Source organism: Esox lucius, chromosome 17 (genome assembly GCF_011004845.1).
Source record: "Esox lucius isolate fEsoLuc1 chromosome 17, fEsoLuc1.pri, whole genome shotgun sequence".
Taxonomy (NCBI): Eukaryota; Metazoa; Chordata; class Actinopteri; order Esociformes; family Esocidae; genus Esox; species Esox lucius.
The window spans coordinates 15,643,575-15,659,110 of record NC_047585.1 but is presented as its reverse complement, the minus strand read 5'-3'; the positions used below and the strand labels follow the sequence as shown (position 1 = coordinate 15,659,110).

General features: G+C 40.6%; 1 protein-coding gene across 6 annotated transcripts in view; it reads left to right on the top strand.

The window, feature by feature from the left end:
* LOC105017382 (contactin-4) overlaps positions 1 to 15,536 on the top strand; it is a 105,089-nt gene that overhangs the window by 82,957 nt on the left and 6,596 nt on the right. For all 6 annotated transcript variants that reach the window (XM_010881950.3, XM_010881949.3, XM_020055176.2 and 3 more), the window contains 8 exons: positions 4,254 to 4,356; positions 6,114 to 6,298; positions 6,904 to 7,046; positions 8,337 to 8,466; positions 8,983 to 9,133; positions 13,429 to 13,556; positions 14,213 to 14,385; positions 15,002 to 15,119. In XM_010881950.3, the coding sequence (XP_010880252.2) occupies positions 4,254 to 4,356; positions 6,114 to 6,298; positions 6,904 to 7,046; positions 8,337 to 8,466; positions 8,983 to 9,133; positions 13,429 to 13,556; positions 14,213 to 14,385; positions 15,002 to 15,119 (1,131 nt within the window). The remainder of the gene's footprint in view (positions 1 to 4,253; positions 4,357 to 6,113; positions 6,299 to 6,903; positions 7,047 to 8,336; positions 8,467 to 8,982; positions 9,134 to 13,428; positions 13,557 to 14,212; positions 14,386 to 15,001; positions 15,120 to 15,536) is intronic.

The following is a 15,536-nucleotide window of genomic DNA, read 5'->3' as shown; positions in this document are numbered from 1 at the left end:
CTGTGGCACGGTAAAGCCTTCTCCTCTGCTGCGTGAGCAGGGCATGTGTACACATTTACATATCTGGATAGCCAGAGGACACACGCCACGTACACACGCACACATAAGTACACGCGTGCACACACACACACACACACACATACACACAATGACCTACGTACTTTTATATTTTATATTTATATATATATATATATAAGTCTACACAGCCCTGTTAAAATGCCAGGTTCTTGTGATGTAAAATAATAATTCTTTTATGTCACAAGAACCTGGGTGTGTAGACTTTTTATATCCACTATATATATATATATATATGTGTGTGTGTGTGTGTGTGTGTGTATATATGTGTATTTATGTATATATATAGACAGGTGCTGGTCATATCATTAGAATATCATCAAAAAGTTGATTTATTTCGGTTATTCCATTCAAAAAGGGAAACTTGTATAATGTATGCATTCATTCCACACAGACTGATATATTTCAAGCGTTTATTTATTTTAGTTTTGATGATTATAACTGACAACTAATGAAAACCCCAAATTCAGTAACTCAGAAAATTAGAATATTGTGAAAAGGTTCAATATTGAAGACACCTGGTGCCACACTCTATTCAGCTAATTAACTAAAAACACCTGCAAAGGCCTTTAAATGGTCCCTCAGTCTAGTTCTGTAGGCTACACAATCATGGGGAAGACTGCTGACTTGACAGCTGTCCAAAAGACGACCATTGACACCTTGCACAAGGAGGGCAAGACACAAAATGTCATTGCTAAAGAGGCTGGCTGTTCACAGAGCTCTGTGTCCAAGCACATTAATAGAGAGGCGAAGGGAAGGAAAAGATGTGGTAGAAAAAAGTGTACAAGCAATAGAGATAACCGCACCCTGGAGAGGATTGTGAAACAAAACCCATTCAAAAATGCGTGGGGGATTCACATTGTGGACTGCAGCTGGAGTCAGTGCTTCAAGAACCACCACGCACAGACATATGCAAGACATGGGTTTCAGCTGTCGCATTCCTTGTGTCAAGCCACTCTTAAACTAGACACAGCGTCAGAAATGTCTTGCCTGGGCTAAAGACAAAAAGGACTGGACTGCTGCTGAGTGGTCCAAAGTTATGTTCTCTGATGAAAGTAAATTTTGCATTTCCTTTGGGAATCAAGGTCCCAGAGTCTGGAGGAAGAGAGGAGAGGCACAGAATCCATGTTGCTTGAAGTCCAGTGTAAAGTTTCCACAGTCAGTGATGGTTTGGGGTGCCATGTCATCTGCTGGTGTTGTCCCACTGTGTTTTCTGAGGTCCAAGGTCAACGCAGCCGTCTACCAGGAAGTTTTAGAGCACTTCGTGTTTCCTGCTGCTGACCAACTTTATGGAGATGCAGATTTCATTTTCCAACAGGACTTGCCACCTGCACACAGTGCCAAAGCTACTAGTACCTGGTTTAAGGACCATGGTATCCCTGTTCTTAATTGGCCCGCAAACTTGCCTGACCTTAACCCTATAGAAAATCTATTGGGTATTGTGAAGAGGAAGATGCGATATGCCAGACCCAACAATGCAGAAGAGCTGAAGGTCACCATCAGAGCAACCTGGGCTCTCATAACACCTGAGCAGTGCCACAGACTGATCGACTCCATGCCACGCCGCATTGCTGCAGTAATTCAGGCAAAAGGAGCCCCAACTAAGTATTGAGTGCTGTACATGCTCATACTTTTCATGTTCATACTTTTCAGTTGGCCAACATTTCTAAAGATCCTTTTTTGTATTGGTCTTAAGTAATATTCAAATATTTGGAGATACTGATTTTGGGATTTTCATTAGTTTTCAGTTATAATCATCACCATTAAAAGAAATAAACATTTGAAATATATCAGTCTGTGTGTAATGAATGAATATAATATTTATATAGTTTCACTTTTGAATGGAATTACTGACATAAATCAACTTTTTGATGATGTGTGTGTGTGTGTGTGTGTGTGTATATATATATATATATATATATATATAAGAGGAACTTTTTTTTTTCTCAGTACCCAGACCACGGCTAGCATTTACATTGCTTGTTCAGAAACAATGGAAGTAGTAGGTCCATTGCATAGCAATCAAAATGCCATAAGTTGCATATAGTCCATTGAAGGGTGCTGCAGTATAGGAATGTTGTTATTTATATTACATTTTACATAGAATAACTTTGTACCCTACATTTTTAACCATAGTATGCCATGTAGTCATGTATCTGTCATTTTGCCATGTCTTTAGGTTTTACTTACGTCTGCTCCAAGCTCATTCTGGTTTGACATGGAAATGGGATGTATTTTTCAGAGAATACACACCAATATAGCATTTTTGTATATTCAGAGGGTAACTTGTTTCTCTATTACAGTTATATAAAGCGGTTGTACCATTGCAGACCTTTTTGCACTCAGTCATACAATTTTTCTGTGAATGCAGACCAATACAGCTCTCTTGATGTATTCAGAACACACAGTATCTGACTTCTATTGTGCAGTTCTATTAAGTACTTATACCACTGGCAGAGCGTGTATACCGCTGGCAGTTTTATATGCAAAAAAACCATGCATTTGGTTTTGTACCTTCAAATTATATGATATGGCATAGTACAAACTTAAGTGAATGCAGGCCTATATTTAGTGTGATGAAAGTCCTTTCGCAGGGCTCCATCCTGAGACCAAATGATTGCATGTTGCTACCTTTAATGGCAGTTTGAGTTACATTTTTAACTGGCTGCACCAGTTGCATTAAAATGTTTTATTTATTCCAAGTTTCATGATTTGGTGAAACGTTAACGTGAATAATTCTTGTCCTGATATCACACTCGCTACCTTGCCTGTTTTGCTAGTTGCTGTGGCTGCATATGAGCCTCTCTCCCTCACCCTCATCTTCCCAACAAGGGAGCAACTGTGACAACATTCTCCTGTTGGCACGTAAAAGCGAGTCAGCTAATGCCCTACAGCAACGAGCATTTTCAAAATGAAAGCAGCAAAAGAGGAAGAACGATAAAACAAACCAAGTGTGTCTGCCCAGATCAAAGCGAAATTCAACACACCTGGAATGTGTTGTTTAAAGTTCACACCAGAGATGGTTCTACAAAGAACAAGCCCCTTACAATCCAGTGTATGTTAAAGACACAATATATACTTGTTTTATTGGCATCATAGTTGCCTAGTCCCCGTATCTACTGACAGAGACAACTCTCCCTGAACGAATGTGGGATGTGTGGATCATAAGGTAGGGGAAACTTCTCAAAGGCCTTGTTAGTCTTGTAGTAAGTAAACTATTTGTTATTTTAGAAATGCACTGCAGTTTGCAAAAGATGTGCTCATTCTCCTCACCACTGTCAAGCAGAACACTTGATTCCAATTGAAGTTGCAACTAGACCTACTGTAGTTTAAATTAATGCTACTGTAGGTATAAAAGTACCTAATTTAAAAGACTCATTTACAAGTCTAAAACATGTTGGAAATCACCTCCTACTTTGAACGAGGTGCTTGTATGTAAAAACATGGCTTGAGTCTTAAGTTTTTTGTTCACTGGCCGGCGGTCAAGAGGTTCTCTGGGCGTTACTGACTCGAATGAAATCAGTTGAAAGATTTGTGTTTTTCTATTAAATGACTCAAAGGTCAGTGAAAATTGTGTAACTTCCTTATTGAAAGTCCTTATAGGCCAAGTTGATCTCTAGCATGCAAAAGCATAAGGGATTTAATGAAATAAGATGTTTATATAGCTAAATCAAACAAAGAAATAAAATGTTGTTCCTGTAAATAAGAATGCGTTCTTGGCATACTTACCTGGTAAAATAAGAGCTGAAAAATGTATCTGTTAGGTGTAGGCGAAACGTGCATAAATAAAACAATAAAGACTTAACAGTAACTCCCAAAGTTGGTATCTTAATCCTTGATTTAAGAGGCAGCAATGGAAACATAAAATATATTAAAATTACTCTTTATGTAGAAATAAACTTGCCAAAACAATTAATGTGCCAAACATCTTTTCACCTTAAATTATAGATCAGATCATTTTGTGTGACCAAATCATGTGCTGGTGCCACAGACTGAAAGTCTGGAGTCCTGTTTCAGATGAAGAGATTTAAAAAGGGAGCTCTCTATCAAATGACTGGGGGCATAATTGGGTATTTTGTTTGTGGTCAAAATGAAGGTGATGTTAAAACAGAATAATTGAACCATTATTTATTTAAACAAATGAATGTATTTTGGGGGGTTTTCTTCACCTCACACAGCTGTAATGGGAGAGTATGAGCCGAAGATAGAAGTTCAGTTCCCCGAAACTCTTCATGTCACCAAAGGATCGTCTGTGAAACTGGAATGCTTCGCCTTAGGAAAGTAGGTCTCCACTGAGATCATTAGCAAGCACATTGTAGCATCATCACACATAATCTGAAATTTTATATTTTGAAAATGCACTGTATTATTCATTGGCCAGAAATGTCTTATGGCACACATCACTGTTACACTGTAAAACCATGAAACATTAACATTTACAAGCTAAATGTCAGTGTTTCAAAATGTTACATTAGGCTTGTACTGTAGACATGCCATTATGTGTTCTCATTTTAGGTTTTTAAAATTAAACATGAGTGTGCTTAGTCCACCTAGTTTCCAAAACATAGAACAACTATATTTCAGGTTAAGATATGTTCAGGTTGAAAAGATATTGTGTACAATTAGTTGGAGGTTGAATTTTTGTTCACTTTTGAGTATAATAAGACTGGACAGACCTCATTATCATAATCCCAACATGCTTTCTTCCAGGTAGCTTTATTTGAGGTTTGATTTGCTATCCGTTTTTCTTTGTGCATACCCATTGATTAATAGTTCTTATTATAGTGCTTTACAATTATGAATAATTGTTATTTTTCTCAAATCATCCAATTGGTAACAATGGTGGAATTACGACACCTGAGATTCCAGTTTGGTCTTGATTAGGGAATTTTCTTATAAAATTGTTCATGATAAATTATTTCTTTTTTACTCCTCGAGCTGGAATTTTATTAGAATTAGTTTTTACTAATAGGAATAATTAATCACTTCACAAATCAGAATAGTAAGTTGCTGGTCTGATGTGATCTTTGAGCAGTGCACTACAGACACCCCAATGTCAAAGATGAACATAACAACAAACTTCACACTTGATGCAGTATCTTCTGGAATATGGTTTATCTTCAATCAAAATACATTTTCTTTGACTGCTACAAGTGGACACCTATTAATTCATGTTACGGAATGCAGCAACCATGACCCTGTCACTAACAATACCAGACATGGGTGGTTATCACTCAATTTACACAAAAGGCATGTTGGGAAATATGCAAATACAGCATTACGTCCTACACCGGTGGTTTCTGTCCTTTTTGGGTAACCGTAACACAGACTGAATTTCAACCTGAACAGAGTGTCCGTAAAGTATCCCCTTATGTGGGATTTTAGCAGTAAGCCTATGATCCCATTACTCTCCCCAAGGATCCCAGACATCCTAGTACCCTTGGTTGGGAATCACCGTCCAACACTGTTAAAACAATACCCGCAGCCAGTGTTACAAAACACCGGCAGCCAGTGTTACAACAACACCGGCAGCCAGTGTTACAACAACACCGGCAGCCAGTGTTACAACAACACCGGCAGCCAGTGTTACAACAACACCCGCAGCCAGTGTTACAACAACACCCGCAGCCAGTGTTACAACAACACCCGCAGCCAGTGTTACAACAACACCCGCAGCCAGTGTTACAACAACACCCGCAGCCAGTGTTACAACAACACCCGCAGCCAGTGTTACAACAACACCCGCAGCCAGTGTTGGGAGTCTGGAACATAAATGCTTTGTGCAGAACATGTTCATGTGTTTTAAAACAAGTGTTACAGTGAATACAATTGTTCTGGTGTTTACAATATAAACACTGTGCTGCTTTTTCATAAATATTATAAATTGTAACAGAGTAGTGTTAAGTTACGTATTCAGATCCTAAGCAGTTGGTTGTGCAGTGTACAGACAACTAATCCATGCCTGACAGCTAATGTCTGAATACTAAGTTAGTTTAAAACATGTGGCTGTGATGACCTTTCCTGGCTGATCTCTCCAGCCCAGTGCCTGCCATCACATGGAGGAGAACAGACGGGAATCCCCTCCCTGGCAAGATCAAAATCAACCATTCCAACGGTGTCCTGGAAATACCATATTTCAGGCCAGAGGATGCTGGTGTATATGAGTGTGTGGCAGAGAACTCCAGAGGAAGCAATGTTGCCAAAGGACAACTCATATTCCAGAGTATGATCCCTTACAGTGTTTACCGATTTATAGTTGTATGTATGCTTTGGTAGTAAGTGATAATGAATTTAACTGTACGTATAAAAATAACTTAATTTCCCATGCTTGTGGCTTCTACATCAAACACTGAAACAAATAAAACCAATAATTGTTTTTTAACTTTACATTCCTAAAATGAACTGTAACTAATAATAAATAAACATAGACTTCATTTATCTATTTTGTCAACGTTTAGCTAAGCAAGACTAATTAAAATATATGGTCCATAAATCATGGATAAATTGTGTTCATAAGTCAGGCCTGCAAACCTTTTGCTCGCTATGAAAGCCATTATGAAGACAGGATAATCTGGAATTAATTTGTACCAATTAACCTTCCTGTTTAGTCATTCTGAAGTGGCTAATCCGTTGTTATGCCAACTTGGTCCTTAGAGAAAAATACAAATGGCATCTCAAGCTTAGGGCAGCTTCCAGCTCTGCCAAAAAGCCGTTGTGTGGGTCATTCATTTTAGAACAGGTTTAGGAGAGTTTTGCTTTAGGACTGTTTTGGAACGGTCCATATAGCTGTTGACATCTCTTCACTGAATTGTGTTCATTATTCTCCAGATGTTGAACAACTTCACTGGGTCCAGACACTGAAAGATGCTCCTATGGCCATTGATTCGAATCTGCAGTGGGAGTGCAGGGCTAGCGGTAAGCCTAAGCCTGTGTATAGATGGCTGAAGAATGGGGAGCCCTTAGTGTTGGAGGTGAGAAGTACTAGATACAACTGCACTGATAATAAAAGTTCACTTTTTTCTAACTTCATTATAAAACAAGTTCATGGCCAAGAAAACGGTAATCCATGGTTCCAACTGCTCTATAAAAAGGACACCACTAGCTAAAAATCTGTTTTTTTTTATTAGTGAGAGGGTTGGTTTGGCAGATTGCTGAAAGTCAACTCTAGATTTGGTTTAGTGTTACTTAGAAGTGATTTTAACCACAAACACAAAGCATGCTCAGTTAGCTAATGTCTGTTTAAAGAAAATGTAACAATGGATTGCAGTTTCTATTGGCCCACAGAAAACTTCCAGGGTGAAGAACCATCTAATATCAGTTTTTATAATGTGCTGTTGTGGTATTCCATTACCGGTTATTTTACCTATCATAATAACCCTTTTTCATTTAAGATCAAAAAGTTAAAATCAAGACCGTTTTTCATTTCAAAGTCAAAGTTTGCTGAAAAGGTCATTCAATCTGCAGTGGGAATTATATACTGATAACACATACAAATTACAGGGCAATTCTTTTTCTTCCTCATGTACGTCTACATGAAGAAAACATTTAACTTCTACTGGGCAGTTTGCCAATGTCAGTGAATTCCTTTAAGTTCCTTCTTAATATACACTTTTATAGGAGAGCATTTCCTGATTTCAACTATCTTGTTATTTGCTTTATGCGTATTTCTGTGTCCTTGCATTGTGAAGCACTTTGTAACATGATTTCGAAAAGTGCTCTATAAATAAATATTCTTATTTGTATGAACATGTGATCTTCCTACATTTTACATGAATCAATGTATACCTTATATATCTATATATGTATATGTGCGTGTATATATGTATGTATGTGTATATATGTACATTGAACAAAATTATAAACGCAACACTTCTGATTTTGCCCCCATCTATCATGAGCTGTACTCAAAGATCTGGCCTTTTATTGTGGCCATGCACACCTGTGCAATAATCATGGTGTCTAATCAGCATCTTGATATGCCACACATGTGATGTGGATGGATTATCGCAGCAAAGGAAAAGTGCTCACTAACACAGATTTAGACAGATTTATGAACAATATTTGAGAGCAATAGGCCTTTTGTGTACATAGAGAAAATATAAGATCTTTGCGTTCAGCTCATGATAAATGGGGGCAAAAACAAAAGTGTTGCGTTTGTAATTTTGTTCAGTGTATATGTGGCGTGTGTGTATGTCTGTATGTATTCTTTATATATGTTGAGTTTTGATGATTTATTCAAAGTTTCCATTATTTGCCACCAGGACAGAATACTTGTAGATGGAGGACACCTGGCCATATCCAGGATCAACCAGTTGGACTCTGGAATGTACCAGTGCATGGCGGAGAATGAACATGGAGCCATTTTTGCCAGTGCTGAACTCAAGGTTGTAGGTAAGTGTCTCTGGAGGGTTAGGGTTAGTGTCTCTGGAGGGTTAGGGTTAGAGTCTCTGGAGGGTTAGGGTTAGAGTCTCTGGAGGGTTAGGGTTAGAGTCTCTGGAGGGTTAGGGTTAGAGTCTCTGGAGGGTTAGGGTTAGAGTCTCTGGAGGGTTAGGGTTAGTGTTTCTGGAGGGTTAGGGTTAGAGTCTCTGGAGGACTAGTCTGGAGTGTTCTATCTTGTTGGGAAAGTTGAGCTCAGTGACAGTCTGAAGTCTGACGCATTGTGTTGTAGAAATAACAGTCGAAAAAACTCTAAAAGAGAACAGAAACATTAACAGTGAATGTAATCTAAGACATGGGTTTTGGCCGCATTTATGTAATTACTTGATAAAGAAAGCCACAAAGTGTTATTTATTTAATTGAACATGACGTGTTTGACACAGCTGATTAACAAATCTGAACGCTAGCTAGCCATGCCTCATCAAATTGAACAGAAGGGTTTTGACAGGGTTTGTTCTGTGCTCCACGTAGCCTCTTCGCCTGACTTCTCCAAGAGTCCTGTGAAGAAGTCAATGCTGATCCAGAGGGGGGGGGAGGTGATCATGGAGTGCCGTCCGCACGCGTCCCCTAAGGCCTCCATCTCCTGGCGGAGAGGCGGAGAGTTTCTAAAGGACAGCAAGAGGTACAGAACCACCAGTAACAGTATGCATCACTGCTCATGCCATTGACGGCACGTGTAGAGTGGTTCTTCTCCTGGGGCTGTGCTGGTCTCTGGGGCTCAACACTATTCACATCTCTCTTGAAAAGCACTGACGGCAGCGCGCTGAAGGTTGCTCTGTTGTTGCCTTAAGTACAATAGAGATGTCAAAGACCTTGCCTTATGCTCATTGTATGTCCCTTTACTCAGGGATGACGCACGCAATGTTAGGTTCATGATGACCTTGGTCTGTTAATCCAGTATTCAGCAGTGGCCATAAGTGTAATACTTTCCTGAAGACATTCCCGTTTTTCTTAAAAACTGAACACCAGATCCTGGAGGTCCTGTTGAAATCAGAAGTGCCATTTACAGTAGACGCTAACTTTCACCAATTGCATTCATTTGTTGTCCTAACAATCTTAGTTGTTTCTTATGTTTATATTACTTTTCCAATACAACCCCCTTTTTGTAAGTCTAATTAGTATTTACGACCCGGTTGAAATGCAGTGACGCCCTACATGGGCCTCCCACAGACACCCCGCTAAGCTGTCTGCTTCTTTTCTCACTGCTCCCTCAACCAGGAAGTTAGCAGAATCTGTGAGCAGTAGATTCTCCCTCTACTAATAGCTGTACTTTAGCTTGCATGTGCTTCGGCTTGCTTTCGTTTGCAGGTGGGAGTCGCTAGAGCGTGATGAGACAAGGAACGCTTCACCTGATTCTCACCTCCCTCTGGCCGGAGCGATTTGAGGCCAGTGTGCAGTGGCCAGTTAAAACCGGCACTGACACACCCTTGCATGTAAACCTGGGTGCATTGGCATGCTGTAGTGGCTTAAACCACTTTAGCTGGATTTCTAGTGAAGTTAACGATCCCTCAAAGTGTCATGTTAAAACTTTTGTCAATTACACCTGAGTTTTCTGGCTACAGAAACCTAGACTATGATAGCATGCAATAAATAAGTTAGGTTATAGCTGTTATTATTTTCCATTGTACTTTTCCAGTGCTCTTGGAAGATACAGATTTACAGTATTTATTACTAAATGGTAACTGTGAAACGGATACCTTTCTTTACCTTACTATCTTGTCCTTGAACATCTTGGCAAATGCACTCTTCTCTTTCTGGCCATTTCTTCTCGCTGGTTGTGATATGCACAATGGGATTCTAACCTATTATGGCCATATTTTTGCTCTATTGCTTGTAGCGGGCCTGCCGTGCCATGACGTGCCATTTCTTTTTGCCGTTGATCTGATGTTCTTGCCGTTTGCAATGACATGGAAGAGAGAACGCATCTCCCTCTGCTATTTCTGCTTGAATTGCTAGAACTTGTCTGTTTGGGATAACAGTCTGGTTCTAGAGTGTTTTGCCACTAACGTCTGGGAAACACCATAGGCTTAACCATTATGAAATCTGTAATTTACAGATTTCTCGCGATTATTAAACCTGTAGAAGAGGGATGGTTTTGGGGGGATCACTGTACATTCTGGCAACCTGCTTCTTGCCACTGAACCAGAGTAGGCATAATGAGGAGCAGAAGAAAAGCTATTGCTTTGTCTAAGTGGAGTGAGGAGAAGGGAAAACCGGCTTGAATAATATAAACCACTGTGTTGTGGATTGTGGATATCCATGCTGACTGTGTCTAATAGTGGTATTTTGGCAGCCATCTCTAAACCCTTGTTCAGTATGTTGCAGCTGCAAGAGGACAGGTCTGACAGTTTACTTAGTTAAAAACAGACCAGAATCATGTAAAAACAGAAACACTAACATGTCAGCTTCAGAACATCAATACAATCCCGACAAACAACTCTTTTCAAAAGCCTATTTTTGACGTAAACTTGTTAACAGAAAAAAAAATCCCCCAGGGAATGGCAATTTTGGCAAATGCATTTTTACCTGTCAAAAATGTATAAACAAAAACACAATACTTGAAAAGACCAAAATCTTGATAGCATTACATACAGTTAAAATAGACAGGTAGTAATATATACAGTGACTTCATGTACCGTTTTACATTTACTACTCATTTCAAAATGAAAATGTTTCATTAGCTGAAATATAGTTGCCGACCTCTTGCCTTCGTGATCAAATACTTAGTCGCCTACTCAGCCACCGTACAAAAAAAAAAAAGCAGGTACAGCATCAGCGTTCGCGGTAAACGTGCGCCGCAAATCATGCAGCTTTTCCATGACATTCGCGTGCAACCTATCGTGTTCGTTTGAGGCAGTGGTCACAGCCCCAGAAGGCTTGTGGACGAGATGGCTGCGCCGCATGGCCGCGATGCTGCAGATCCGCTAAGCTGAGGTGACTTACTACACTGTATGAGGTCCTGCTGGCCTGAGGGAGAAAGGGAGAAAGACTCTGCCAACAGGCTCGCTGTGGACCAATGGCTGTGGACACTATTAAATCCAGGATACTGCCGTCCATCTTATGGGTCAGCCCGTGATATGATTTACTCTCTAATCTCAGGCAGCGGCCACACACTGGCATTTGTGCTCGCACTCGTTTCGTGTGACGGAGAGAGAACGGAGGGGTCTGGTTAAGAGACGGAGGTTTGGTGTGGGGGAATGAGAGCATAGTCTCACCTGCTGCGTGCTTTTTAATGCGCTCCTCTCACGTTCCGGCGTGTTCTCCCACGAAGTCTGCATCTTTAATTTCGACGGTGTGGTTGAGTCAGATGGAGTGTGAACAGCAGCCTGGGTGATACCGCCGTGTTATTCAGCTTTGTCTCCTGCTTTAGGGCTGTGGCCCGAATCAATATGTGCTGCCACATTTCCATAGTCTTTCCGTAACTCAGCGGACCTGGTTCAACATGTGAGCATTGCGATTGATTAGTTATCATATTCTACTGGGCGGTCATGGTGAAAAGGAGAAAGAAGTGATTACACAGGCCCTGCGTCTGGCTGGGAATAGCAAATGCACAACGTGGAACGGCGTTTCTTTCTTAAGGCAGATAGTTCTTTACATTTGTATTTGTTTTGCAGCTCATTGCCCCTCAGGTCATGTTCTCATCGCACCTCCATCACTCAATGTTTGATATTTTTGTCAATAAATCAGCGCAAAGCACCCTGTGTCAGACATGCTCTCTGGGTCTCAGCTCAGCCGGAGTGAATACATATTTATTTTTAAGAGCTGCGGTGAAATTGTTTGATTTCTGAGCTCGCAGCTCAAAGATTTCGTGTTTGTTTTGCTGAACCGAAAGGTCACAATAGCTAGTTGCCAGTATCAATTTATGCATGCGTTTACATTGTTTACATCTATTGTTCCTTTCGAAAACTAACGTACAAACATTTGACACCTCTTGGCCTCTGGTGTTTGTATATTAGGGTGAACCGCGAATAAAACCCACTGCTATATGGTATAACATTACTAATGTGACGAAGAGAAACATTGTCCCAGAGAGCTGGGACGACAAACCGGACTGCCAACGTACCAACGTTTGAGGACATTTGACTGATATTAATAGTCACTTAAGATGGTTAGATGGCAAAACCACACCACCCTGTGCATACACACAATTGACTTAACCATTTATCTCAACAAAGTGGGTGTGTCATACATAGGAACGCTAACGGGCGCACGTTCATGTTGGAAACCCATTAACCTATCCTTTCATTTAGCATTAATGTGATTACACTATCAGTTTACCATGATATGGATTTTTGGCCATTATGCCCAGCTCTAAATCACCCCTGTTAGCATTTGAGTCATGTGCCTTTCAACAGTTGTGGCCTGAGTTTCCTTGGATTTTCACTGAGTCTAGAAAACCAGCTACGAGAGCAATGGCTCCGTAGTCGTATCGGCTTTCATTACCTTTTGTAAATGTTGCATAATGATAGGACCGCAGGTAAAGATTCCAATTTGGAGCGAGTCATCTCTTTGTATTGTTCTGCTCTCTCCTCCTTCCCCTGTCTTCATTGGCCCTAGTGTCCCGCTGTGTATCCTATTAAAATATGCATTTAATATTTGTGCTGTCAATAGCATGGCGACCCTACAGCAAATCTGTTCTGCTTCAACTAAGATAATTGCTCTGTGCAAATGTGCTTGTAGAAATTCAGTCTCGCAGACAATTCCGTTTTATTCATGAAATAGTTGTCATTCAAATGACAACAAGGATGTAGGGGGTATGTTACGTGAAACCAAGGCACTGTGTCGGTGTAATTCTGTGATTATCAACATTCTCTAGTCAGCAGTATAGTATTTATAATCTTTATCGAATTCAGGGCGCGTTATCAAATCATTCCTGATGGCGATAACAACAGTTGTCTGTCCTGTCGTTCCCGTCAGACGGACCATCCTGAAGGATGGCACGCTCCGTATCACCAACATCACTAAATCAGATGGTGGGAGGTACACCTGTGTGGCCCGGAACCCATTTGGGACATCAAGCAGTACTGGCACTCTGGTGGTGAAAGGTACTTTTCCAGACACAGATTTCACTACCTTTTAAGCAGATTGTTTAAACCTGTGTTTAGGAAGGAAGAAAAAAAAAAAAAAAAACTAAGCCAAGCATGAAATTGATAATGAAATATATAGTTGTTTTATGTTCCCGCCGGTTTGACAGAAACATAACTCATCCTTGGTTTTGTCAGCTGTGAGTTATTGGTCATACATGGGAGGGGAGAAAATCCCTGGCATCTATAGAAGGAGAGAGATGTTTTATTCCGTCCAAGTCAGACATTGCATGTTAATTTAAAAGTAGCTGTGGTAGCGTTTTTTACCATCATTTGACTGTTTTAATAACTGATGGTAATACATGGAATATTCATTTTTTGTTAATTCGACACCATGATTACATTTCGTTGAATTATTCAGTCTCAAGACTATATCAATAAAACGTGTTTCACCCCCCCTCCCCAAATGTTCAGTGGATTGAGCAGAATACACTTCCCAGCGTAGCCATTTAAGAGGAATTCATTAGATTGATAGTTGGAGAGGCAGTGTCTGCCTCATCCAAAGGACCTTATTGTCCAACAGTAGGCTTCTATTCAAATTCAGGCCATGTAGTGTGGGTTCAATAACACCCGCATGATCCTGTGTGTAGCTGTTTTTTTTCTCCTCCTTGTCACAGAGCCCACCAAGATAACGGTTCCACCTCTCAGCGGGGACGCCACGGTAGGTCAGAGCATCGTTCTTCCATGTGAAGTGTCCCGCGACTCCTCCCTGGATCCCACCTTTAAGTGGTTCTTCAACGGCAAACTCATTGATTTCAGCAGACAGGAGCACTTTGAGATGATTGGCGGGGTATGTGTCCACTGCCTCGCCTGTACAGGATACCGCACACATTATTTGTTCGCGAGCTTCGTAATTTGTACGTTAGAGAGTACACCTAAGTATCAGACTAGAGCATTTAACAATGGGACCTGGCCAGCTGAATCCTGTGGAGACCCCCAGCCTGTTGATCTTATGGGAAAATCACCACACACTCTGGTGAACAAAGGCACACAAATCTGTCTGATTACAGGATTTATCCTCTGGTCTGTTGAGTACACAATGACTGTGCCCTAAAATGGCCTGTATAACACTGACATTTTCACTGTGGGCATTTGGCAGAGCTCTTAAACTCCAGGGAGTTGTCTTGTTTTTTTGTTTTTTTTTACATGAGGAGTGTTAAAATCTGCGTCAGTCCAGCGTTACAACCTGCAGTTCATTCTTACTGTTGAAGGTTGCCCGGGCCTTTTTGGACCTTTCTGCCATTGCCTTAATGTACCGCTGGTTTAAAGGTGCTAATGCATGCTGTGAAAAATGCTCCAAAATGTGTTGGTACGGAACTGGACAGAGCTAGAGGAAATTGAATGACTGTGTTTTGAAATAACCGCACTGTTGCGAGGTACAGGTGATTCTGCTCTATTCTCATCAGGGATCAGCGGGTGATCTAATGATTAGGAATATTCAACTGAAGCATTCTGGGAAATACGTGTGCATGGTGCACACGCTGGTGGACAGTGTCTCCGCAGCGGCCGACCTGATTGTCAGAGGTATGCACTTCCTCCCTGAGATGCTCCTTTGTATTACTGACACGCCAAGGCACTCGTCTATAGAGGAATTAGAAAACCTCAGACATTTATCACTCTCTATTCATTCTCTTTACATCACCAAATGGTTATGGGTGACATTCATTCAGTGTTAAATAATGACTACAGGAGCATCTGAAAATCAATGCATTACTTTTTCCACTTTCCTTCCTTTTGGACTCCTTTTTTGTGTTTCCACTCATCAATTCCAAGATCTTTTGCTCTGCTCTGTGAAATATTAAATGTCTCTCTCTTTTGTCTGCCTTGCATGAAACTTCTCTAACCTTGCCATCCGATTTCCCCCCCCCCCTTCTTTTCTTCAACTGACACAATAAAGCTCTTTGACACTGGTCGTCCTTGTCTCCCTGTTATGTCCTTGTG